The sequence below is a fragment of the Anopheles funestus genome, chromosome 3RL (assembly GCF_943734845.2).
Source record: "Anopheles funestus chromosome 3RL, idAnoFuneDA-416_04, whole genome shotgun sequence".
Lineage (NCBI taxonomy): Eukaryota > Metazoa > Arthropoda > Insecta > Diptera > Culicidae > Anopheles > Anopheles funestus.
In genome coordinates, this window is record NC_064599.1 from 33,360,348 (window position 1) to 33,371,590 (window position 11,243).

The 11,243-nt window shown below is 43.2% G+C and overlaps 3 protein-coding genes across 3 annotated transcripts; 2 read left to right on the forward strand and 1 right to left on the reverse strand.

The window, feature by feature from the left end:
* The first annotated feature begins 740 nt into the window (after positions 1-740).
* Positions 741-3,538, forward strand: LOC125767849 (N-acetylgalactosamine kinase-like). Its single transcript, XM_049434773.1, has 7 exons — positions 741-1,434; positions 1,524-1,691; positions 1,765-1,972; positions 2,036-2,301; positions 2,368-2,624; positions 2,681-2,873; positions 2,939-3,538. Exons 1-7 carry the CDS (start codon positions 1,298-1,300, stop codon positions 3,141-3,143), a joined length of 1,434 nt encoding a protein of 477 aa, XP_049290730.1. The 5' UTR covers positions 741-1,297; the 3' UTR covers positions 3,144-3,538.
* Positions 3,539-4,376: 838 nt separating this feature from the next.
* LOC125767848 (N-acetylgalactosamine kinase-like) lies at positions 4,377-7,903 on the reverse strand. The gene is made up of 7 exons (XM_049434772.1): positions 7,164-7,903; positions 6,908-7,075; positions 6,629-6,836; positions 6,303-6,568; positions 5,980-6,236; positions 5,731-5,923; positions 4,377-5,665 (listed from the first exon to the last, which is right to left on the reverse strand). The coding sequence occupies exons 1-7, from the start codon at positions 7,298-7,300 to the stop codon at positions 5,461-5,463; spliced, it is 1,434 nt and encodes a 477-aa protein (XP_049290729.1). The 5' UTR covers positions 7,301-7,903; the 3' UTR covers positions 4,377-5,460.
* Positions 7,904-8,439: 536 nt separating this feature from the next.
* Positions 8,440-11,234, forward strand: LOC125767843 (RNA polymerase II-associated protein 3). Its single transcript, XM_049434764.1, has 6 exons — positions 8,440-8,712; positions 8,834-8,933; positions 9,006-10,354; positions 10,425-10,580; positions 10,651-10,846; positions 10,915-11,234. The coding sequence occupies exons 1-6, from the start codon at positions 8,575-8,577 to the stop codon at positions 10,995-10,997; spliced, it is 2,022 nt and encodes a 673-aa protein (XP_049290721.1). The 5' UTR covers positions 8,440-8,574; the 3' UTR covers positions 10,998-11,234.
* Positions 11,235-11,243: the final 9 nt, after the last annotated feature.

An 11,243-nucleotide genomic window follows, 5' to 3' on the forward strand; every position in this document is an offset into this window, starting at 1 on the left:
AAAGAGTTTCCTGGAAACGGATTGGTGACCAGGTCTTTGCGTCGTGCTCGACCGTGAGCATGCCAGGAAAGAAGAAGAGATCCCTGGTTAAGAGGTTGCGATTCTTTCAATAGAGATCGCACTCGCCTTCTTGACTCATTCCTCGTAACCATTCCAACCTACGATCAAACCGTATTCCATATCCTAACTTTCTCCTCCCCGAAATATTAAGAAGACTTTGTGTAAACCATATGGCATTTATTTGACAAAATAAATGACCTCAGATTTTACACACTTTTTCTTTAGAGATAAATCTCTCCTTTGTGGGACTGCCCGGTGGTGTATGTGATAAATGGCGCCGGTCCACAAGGTAGGACCGGGGATCAAATCTCATCCGGACCGTCCCCTGTAGCAAGGACTGACTATCCGGCTCTGTTCTAACGCTCGGTTAGAAAAAAAGATTTCCTTTGTAAGAACTATCAAACAGTACAATCAGTAGAGGAACACTTCAACAACATATTAATCGTCTCGGTTCAAATCATGTCTTTGCTTCTTCATGCACAAGTACTTGACTATAGAGATAGTTGCAGTACTTCAATTCACAGATAGGCAATCACTTTAAGGAGGTCAAAACGGTTTCCCAAATAAGAATCTGGAAGTCTCTTTGTGTGAAGTTATGAAGTTCAAATATATGTCTTTTAATTTTTCATCATTTCTAGTCTATTTGATCTCCACTAGCTGGGCTCTCCCTTTCTCTAAGACTTATCAGCCTATTCTTTGTTTCATACTGCAGTTTAAATCCCTTGCACGCGTTAATGCAGTTTTGATTGTAAATTTATAAAACAGACAACGGACTATCTTCTTGATTTTACCACGCTTGAGTTAAGACCCCAATTCTATCATTTGATTGCCTGCTGTACACGCACACTCTACCACACAAGCTCAGGCATTCCAGATGATAACGCTCTCATAAATACGTGTCAGTTCAGTTGCTTTCGCTTTGCTCCAGCACAGTCGTACGACGTCGGAGCCAGCAAGCAGAACTCCCCGGGATAACGAGCGTAATATTGCGGTGCGATAATAAGTGAAACAGCTGACAAAAGAAGTGTGGCCTAGTGAACCGTTTCCGCCGACGCACCTTGCATTGACCGGCCGGTACTTTACGCAAAAACCCGTTTGCACTTGTCGTGTGCGTTTGCAAGTGCGAGCATTGTTTGTTTACATATCGCCACGTTTGATCGGGAGCGCGTTCTTCCAACAGCGAAATCGTTTCATTCGGGCCGAGTTCATTGTGCGGTTCGTGCACGTGCTCACGACGATGACGAGCGATCGGAGCGACCTCTGTGTGCAAGTACTCGAAGCTGTACCCAATTGCGCGCGGTTGTCTCGGCTGTTGGAATGTTTTTCAAATGAATTTGCACGTGCTCCGAGCTTCATTGTGCGGTGCAGTGGAAGGTAGTGAGATCTGGTCCTGTCCTGGGTCATGTATGCTCTTCTGCCGCTTAACATGGACTGATTTCCCATTTTTGATTTATTTTTTTCAGAGTGAACATTATTGGTGAGCATGTGGATTACTGTGGATATCCCGTGTTTCCGATGGCCATCGAACAGACGATCCTGTTGGCGGTGGCTCCCTCGGACGACAATCTACTGCACATCAAGAATGCTGACAACCACTTCAAGCCATACAAGTGCAATGTGCTCACATTTAGGTAAACGAAAGCTTTTACAATATATCCTCCTCTTCCTTCAAGGAAGTTCGCTTGATAGTTTATCTTTTTCCAGCATTGATGTGCCCACTGTTGGTGGACCTAACTGGTATCAGTACGTGTTGTGCGGCGTAAAAGGAATATTGGAAAACAGCACCATACCGCATGAGGCTCCCCGTGGCATGATGATCATGCTTTCTGGCAACATTCCCCCAGCTTCGGGACTTTCCAGCTCGAGTGCTATCGTTAGTGCCACAGTTCTTGGGACAGCATACATGCACAATGTGAGTGCTTGACGACAAAACCCCATTAATCACGAGTTCAGCATCAATTTTCTCCCATTACAGGCCACACTGAACAAACAAACTCTGGCCACCATTTCAGCCGAGTGCGAAAAGTTCATCGGCACACAGGGTGGCGGAATGGATCAGGCCATTGCATACCTTGCACAGGAAGGATGCGCTCAGCTGATTGAGTGGAATCCGCTTCGAGCTACTCCAGTTCAACTGCCCGCAAATGGCGTGTTTGTCATTGCCAACAGCTTGTCCGAAGCGAACAAGGCTGCCACTTCCGATTTCAACCAGCGTGTCGTGGAGTGTAGGCTTGCTAGTCGGTAAGTTTGAAAGGATATTTATTGTGTCCATCTCGTAACATGATATGTGCCCTTATCACCATGCAGACTGCTGGCGAAGCAGATGAAATTGAACTGGCGCGATCTGAGCCGTTTCGCCGATCTGCAGAAGGCGCTTGGCTATTCTCTGGAGCAGATGGAAGCTCTTGTGAATGGCAATCTGGGTCTGAATGTGTACACTCGGGCGGACTTGCTCAAGTTGCTGGAAGTAACAGAGGAGGACTTTACGAATAATCTACTCACGCCAAACACGCGCCATTCACAGACATTCAAACTCAGGCAGCGTGCGTTACATGTCTTGCAAGGTAAGCCGTTCGTTTGTTGAGTTAATATCCTGTTAATACTCTCCTCCTTGTTTCAGAATCACTTCGGGTACAACAGTTTATAGAAACTGCTCGAACCTATCCAGACGACAGCATTTCGCGCATGAAATCCCTCATGAAACAGTCGCATGAATCGTTACGCACGCTTTACGAATGTTCGCATGAAAACTTGGATCGCATCGTCGAAATCTCCGATCAACTGGGCGTAGGAACGCGTCTTACTGGAGCTGGGTAAGTGTGCACGAGAGGAACATATATTTTGAGGACCATTTGTGTGACTCATTTTTTGCTCGTAGATGGGGCGGATGCGTTGTGGCACTCTGTGACGGTGTGGAGGAAAGTGAACGCTTTGTCGAGGCACTGAAAACGAAATTCTATTCCAACATTCCCAAGGCACAAACATGCGAAATCGGAAGCTTGTGCTTTACCACCAGCCCACAAAGAGGAGCCGAAATTTATTTGATCGAGAAACAAAACAACATTTTGAACCCAAGTGCCTAAGGGATAATTGCTGTTCAAATTAATAACTAAATTTAGTTTACGTTCTGTTGCCGTTAGAATTTTTATCAATCTATAATACCATTTGGGATTGATTAAAAGTGTTCAGTTTAAAACTACCACTGTTCAAAGATGGATTAGATAAATTTATCATTTTTTTATAATGGATAATTATGTTTCCATTAGAATTAATATGATAGCAATGTTTATTAATCGCAATTGAACAAGCAATATAAACCATTATCCCTTAAGTTAGCACTTAATAGTACAATCTATCATTAGTTTTGTTTCAAATAGTATCAATAAGTAAATAATGAATAAAATGCCAATAATTTCTATTTAGTTTGTATTAATTGTACTTAAAATATGACAATCTCTTAACAGAGAAACCAATGAGAAACTCTGAACAACTTATCTGATACGGGCAAGTTTAGAAAGAAAATGTTAAATGCGCAAATAATTTTTATGTCAGATTATAATAATAAATCAAAAATCATAAATTAAATAAATTTAATTTCGGTAGGATTAACTTACCACGGATAAACGATACACATTGGCATTTTTCTTTCACTCACACACTTACACTGCACTTTGGCACATTTTAAACACTACACGCGCCTACAACGGTAACACTTTCCAATACACGAATTGAAGCACAAATAACGCAAAACTCGTCTCCAAAGTACACTACACAACACACATACGCAAATCATCGTGCACGCGTTGATCCTAAATTTGCTTACTCGCCCACACTCTCTCGTCCACTCTCGCGTTAGTGTACACTGTACAGCCACCTGCGCTTACCAACAAAATGGCTACGCCGACGCAAACCCAAGCCGACGCTTGCAACAATTTTTACACATACCAAACAAAAATTGTCATTGTTTTGCATCACCACAACACACGAATTTGACACACTAACCATTCTAACTGTATGTACTAACGAAAGGATATAACTTTTTGGCACGAAAAAGCAACAACGCTTGCACAATTGTCTCTATACCCGAAAGCTTCTTTCTTCATTACACGCATGTATCGCTGTCCGATCGCTACTGATCACAATTTCTCCTTTGCTCATTACCATTATCTCTTCGGCTTCGTTATCACGACGCACCTACACAACTATGAGTGACGAAGCAGCCGCCCGATCTTTTATCCCACGCATCTCGTTCTTTCGCACACTCTCCACGAGAAGTGACAGAATGAAAAAAGCTTCGTAAAAAAAGAACAACAACCTTTCGATTCTCTCGATTAAATCCATTCTTATATTTATGGCATGGAAAATGTACGCCTGTAAACATTTTTTAATAACTTAACTATATTAGTGGTTACTAGGAAAACGCTTTAAAAAAGGGAATTGGTTAGATCATGTGGCAATGAATTACTTAGCAAAAGGGGCCACTTTCCCATAACACCTTGTGGGCAAGTATCCCATGGCAAGACGAAAGGTTTTCTTCTGCTACCAACATTCATACACATTTCCGTTCTTCGAGGTTCCCCCTAGGAAATCGCCGGGCACCGCCTACCGTTAAATCCGCCACTGATACCATAGTATGTAGTAAAATAAAGTTAACATGGCAGATTATGCTTGTTTGTGGCCGTGGCACGTGAAAGAAAGATTTACCGAAAATGCTTGCCATGGCTTAATTCAGCTTGGTAACTAAATTAGGAGAAAATACTTCACGCTTTTGGCTAACCAAAAATTAGAACTAAATTTACTATTCTTTAATTTACTAAACTAACAATCATTAAAGTATTACGTAACACTGGTAGAGCGGTGGGGGAAAGGGGATTTAAGGTCTGAACTATTTAAAGACTATTTCTTATTTTTCTTGCAGAATTTAAATCGTCATTGTCTAACTCTTCCATGTGGGTCTTGGTCTCGACTTCTACACGGATGATCGTAAAATTAGTTATCAAGGTATACTAACTGACCAAGCCATTACAGTAGAACATGAAGGTAAAACAATTATTGTATAACTGAAAACCGCAATTTACTCACATAGAAATGGTGAAAGTAACGAACTAGGATCATGTGTCTATACGGACTTTCAATTTAAGGGGGTTTTAAGGGTGTAAATGCTATTCTAAAAAATTTTCTAGTATAAGAAGGGTGCTTTCAGCGTTACGTTTTATTACGATAGGGGGTCAAAAATACCAAATTTTGATGATGGATAATCCCTAACATCTTTATCATCATCTACACCAGGGGCCTCCAAACTTTTTAGATGGTGGGCCGCTTTGAGTGGAATAGCCACAGCTGAGGGCCAATCTTGGGATCGCTCGGAGCGCCCTAGGTTGGAGACCCCTGATCTATACCTTAAGCAGTTGGGTTCAAAATGTTGTTTTGTTTCTCGATCAAATAAATTTCGGCTCCTCTTTGTGGGCTGGTGGTAAAGCACAAGGTTCCAATTTCGCACGTTTGTGCCTTGGGAATGTTGGCATAGAATTCCGTTTTCAGTGCCACGACAAAGCGTTCACTTTCCTCCACACCGTCACAGAGTGCCACAACGCATCCGCCCCATCTACGAGCAAAAAATGAGTCACACAAATGGTCCTCAAAATATACGCTCGTCTCGTGCACACTTACCCAGCTCCAGTAAGACGCGTTCCTACGCCCAGTTGATCCGATATTTGGACGATGCGATCCAAGTTTTCATGCGAACATTCGTAAAGTGTGCGCAACGATTCATGCGACTGTTTCATGAGCGATTTCATGCGCGAAATGCTGTCGTCTGGATTGGTTCGAGCAGTTTCTATAAACTGTTGTACCCGAAGTGACTCTGAAACAAGGAAGAAAATATTAACGGCATGTCAACTCAACAAACGAACGGCTTACCTTGCAAAACATGTAACGCACGCTGCCTGAGTTTGAATGTCTGCGAATGGCGTGTGTTTGGCGTGAGTAGATTATTCGTAAAGTCCTCCTCTGTTACTTCCAGCAACTTTAGTAAATCCGTCCGAGTGTACACATTCAGCCCCAGATTGCCATTCACAAGAGCTTCCATCTGCTCCAGAGAATAGCCAAGCGCCTTCTGCAGATCGGCGAAACGGCTCAGATCGCGCCAGTTCAATTTCATCTGTTTCGCCAGCAGTCTACATGGTGATAAGGGCACATATCATGTTACGAGATGGACACAACAAATATCCATTCAAACTTACCGACTAGCAAGTCTACACTCCACGACACGCTGGTTGAAATCGGAAGTGGCCGCCTTGTTCGCTTCGGACAAGCTGTTGGCAATGACAAACACGCCATTTGCGGGCAGTTGAATCGGAGTAGCTCGAAGCGGATTCCACTCAATCAGCTGAGCGCATCCTTCCTGTGCCAGGTATGCAATGGCCTGATCCATTCCGCCACCCTGTGTACCGATGAACTTTTCGCATTCGGCTGAAATGGTGGCCAGAGTTTGTTTGTTCAGTGTGGCCTGTAATGGAAGAAAATTGATGCTGTAACTCGTGACGTGGTTTTGTAATCAAGCACTCACATTGTGCATGTATGCTGTCCCAAGAACTGTGGCACTAACGATAGCACTCGAGCTAGAAAGTCCCGAAGCTGGGGGAATGTTGCCTGAAAGCATGATCATCATGCCACGGGGAGCCTCATGCGGTATGGTGCTGTTTTCCAATATTCCTTTTACGCCGCACAACACGTACTGATACCAGTTAGGTCCACCAACAGTGGGGACATCAATGCTGGAAAGTGATAAATTGTCGAGTAAGTTCCTTTCAAAAGAGGACGATATATTGTAAAAACATTAGTTTACCTAAAAGTGAGCACATTGCATTTGTATGGCTTGAAGTTGTTGTCAGCATTCTTGATGTGCAGTAGATTGTCGTCCGAGGGAGCCACCGCCAACAGGATCGTCTGTTCGATGGCCATCGGAAACACGGGATATCCACAGTAATCCACATGCTCACCAATAATGTTCACTCTGAAAAAAATTAATCCAAAACGAAAAATCAGCCCATGTTAAGCGGCAGAAGAGCAGACATGACCAGGACAGGAACACATCCCACTACCTTCCACTGCACCGCACAATGAAGCTCGGAGCACGTGCAAATTCATTTGAAAAACATTCCAACAGCCGAGACAAGCGCGCGCAATTGGGTACAGCTTCCAGTACTTTCACACAGAGGTCGCTCCGATCGCTCGTCATCGTCGTGAGCACGTACACGAACCGCACAATGAACTCGGCCCGAACGAAACGATTTCGCTGTTGGAAGAACGCGCTCCCGATCAAACGTGGCGATATGTAAACAAACAATGCTCGCACTTGCAAACGCACACGACAAGTGCAAACGGGTTTTTGCGTAAAGTACCGGCCGGTCAATGCAAGGTGCGTCGGCGGAAACGATTCACTAGGCCACACTTCTTTTGCCAGCTGTTTCACTGATTATCGCACCGCAATATTACGCTCGTTATCCCGGGGAGTACTGCTTGCTGCCTCCGACGTCGTACGACTGTGCTGGAGCAAAGCGAAAGCAACTGAACTGACACGTATTTATGAGAGCGTTATCATCTGGAATGCCAGCTGTGCGCATGCTGTTTGGCAGTGTGTGCGTGTAGGGTCCAATCAAACGATTCTATTGGGACTCGCTCAAGCATATTATTTGAAGAGTGATTTAGCGAACGATTGTGTGTGATAAAGTTTATCAAAACATCATCACACTCATAAAGCCATTTCGCGCAAGGGCTTTATATTCGCGACTGTGGCTATTTTCAGTACATTTTGTAATGGTGATGTAACCTTGAAATTTGATAGATTTCGTACTTTTCTTTTGATTCAATTTTCTAATTTTAAAACTGCAAATACCTATAACTAAATACACAAATCTACTGAAGAACAGTCAGAATATAATGGTTTGACAGAAACGCAAAATTTTTCAGAAGATTTCAGTAAGTTAAAAATGATTCTAGGCTCTTATCACGTGATGAAACGTATAAAACGCAATTTCACGCAATCAATCAATCAATCAACGCTTTTACGAACATTAGATGAGCCAAAACTCAAATCGAGACTAAAACCTATTTTTTCAAGACTCCATTTGTGCTTCTTGCAAAGCGATAACATCATTTCGTAGATTTTAAATGAAACAGCTTTATCAGCTACCAACGCAATTACCAAAACCGTTTTTGAGTGCATTTACTTCATACAAATACGTAAAGGAAACTCATTTTATAGCTCAGGCATAAATTTCTAACCGATAATTCAAAAATTCACGCTGGCATAAAATTATACCATGTGTCACATTTCTTCTACACCAGCACGAAGTCAGCACGAACAAGTTTTCCAGCCTTAGCCGAAGTTTGACAGTTTGGTTTGCTGAGATTCTACTGTGTTTGGTTTCTCAATAAACAAAAGATTGCAAAAATCGCTTCCATCACTTTCAGCAACGAAAAGCAAATTTAGTAACATACACTTTCGCCAAAATGGACACCATAGAATCGCAGCTGCTAGTGCGTAACAAGTGTGAACAGCTACAGAAATCAATCAAAGAGCTGTACGAGTGGGAAGAACGGATGAAAACTACAACTACTGCCATGGCTCCACCAGTGGACAATAGTGAGGTTAGTGAGGAACGCAATTCTTAACCAATTGTTACTAGTGGGACAAATGTTGACACAAAATCATAAGCAAATTTGTCCCATAACGTTGCATTGTACTGAGTATCGGTTCGTATTTTTGCAGAATAAAACATTACCACCCGTGCGAAGCGATGTGAGGGCGATGAGCAAATTCTCCGAGGACAAAGCGAGTGGCGAAAAGCAGGATCAGGCAGAGAGTGAAAGTAAGTTCACATTATTTGAAGATTTTATTGTAACTTCTTTTAATTAACTCAAACAAAAACGCACAATTGCAGCTGTGAACAAAAAAATATTGGCCGATGCCGAGATGCTCAAGGAGAGAGGCAATAAGCAGTGCAAGCTCGGAAACTACCAGGAAGCGATAGAACTGTACAGCCAGGCCATTGAAACGTACGGCGATAATGCGGCATACTACAGCAACCGTGCGCTGTGCTATATGAACTTGGACCTGTTCGACGATTGTCTGGCGGATTGTAGCACAGCAATCGCCAAAGATCCCAACTACATAAAGGCATACTACCGCCGGATGCAAGCGTACGAGCGATTGGGCGAGAACGAAAAAGCTGCCACCGAATGTCGCCAGATATTGCGCCTTTCGCAGGAAGAGAATGAATTGAACACTGCTAAGCGAGATTTAGCTAGAATCGAGAAGCGACTCGAAGCTTCCCAAAAGACATCATCTTCTTCCGGCAAGATTAGTGCCAAGCCGGCGAAAATGGATCCAACACTGGCTCTAGTCAAGCAGGAAGCCGACAAATACAAAGAGCTTGGTAACAAGCATCTTGCAAGAAAAGACTTTGAAAAAGCCGAACGTAGCTACACGAAAGCAATCTCTCTCTTTGGCGAGGAAGCCATCTATTACACGAATCGCAGCTTGTGCTATTGGAATTTGAAAGATTACGACAAATGCTTGGCCGATTGTAACAAAGCAATTCAGCTGGATGAAACCTACTTCCGCCCGTACTATCGTCGAATGCAGGTGCGTGAGCTTCGTGGCGCTTACCAGAGTGCGGTCGAAGACTGTCGCAAGTTTATCGAACTGGCAAAGGATGAAAAGCAAAAAGGGACGGCCGAGAAGGATCTGTTACGGTTGGAGCGGTTGGTTAAAACTGAACAACCCGCCAAACAAGCGTTTGTTTGGAGTGAAATCAAGAAAAATGCTAAGTTGATAAAGTTCGTGCAAAAGCCACCACATCTGCGATCGAAAAAACCGCTCACACGTATCACGATCAAAGAACTGACGCCCTGCCCGGTTGTGACCGTCGATACGAGCAAAAAACTTCCGTCAAAGTGTAAACCCATTCCGGATGCAGCGATCGATAAAATATTCAACAATAACACGGGCGAGCGATTGATCGAACCGGAAGAACCAACCAACCTGGAACATTTGTTCCCGGCAAACTCGAAGAAGCTGCGCAATCTTTTCTCACCGCCTACCACGCCAACCGAGCAGAAGAAACCATTTACGGCACCAACCAACAATAAAACGACCTCAGCGACAGCAACGGTGTCAAAGAAAGCGGAAACAAGCAGCAGCAGCAGCACACAAGAGCTGAAGGATAATTCCACAAAAAAGGTCGAACAGGTGCAATCGAGCCAAAAGAAAGCAGAAAAAGGAAGTCAGGTTTGTATAAGAAAATGTGCTCGAGGAAGGTGGTTCTCTTTTTATCACGTTGTTTCTTTTTTTTTTCAAGGATTCAAATGAAAAGCATCCAAAACCGGTTACCGCTCCCTCTGTGATCCAAACGATGCGGCCACCAACCACGGTTCCCGGCATTCCAAAGACAAGTGCTCAATTTTACACCACCTGGAGTGGATTGGATGAAGATTTAAGATATCAGTACTTAACGGTAAGAACCGGCGCAACGTTTCATTTGAGCTTTTAATCACCAAACTTTCTCGTTTCACCTTCCCGTGCAGTTGCTTAGCAACACACCATCGTTGCGTAATTTATTCGGTGCCAGCCTCTCAAATGAAATGCTTAGCGAGCTACTGCACATCCTGCAGAAACGATTCATTCCCGACCGGATCGAGGTAGCGACCGTTCTAAAAGAAATAGTGCAAAACGAATCGATCGGCATACTGTCACTAATGATGGACGAAAAGGATCGCGACGGTATGGATGAACAAACGTTATGGTTTTGGAAAACACTTTACTATTTGTATTTTCTCTCTTTTTCACAGCTATAGCACAGCTGCTCAAATACATGGAAGCTAATGGTGTTCACAAGGACGACGTGGAATTCATTCGACGTAAGCTAGTCTGAAGAACTACGGTTGGAGTTAATTTACTTTGTTTCGATGATATTTCGATAATGAATGGAAAAGAAGCACTTTAAATTAGTAATCTACTTCCCCAACTTGGTATTCAACATACTTTCCAAAGGCGTTTACAAAAAAAACAGAAGATCTTTTCTATTAATTATCCACGTGCACCTCCCTCATAGGTAGTAGAGTTGGCAAGCTGCTCCATCATAACGAATAAAAAGAATTTGAATGTTAAATATTCTTTC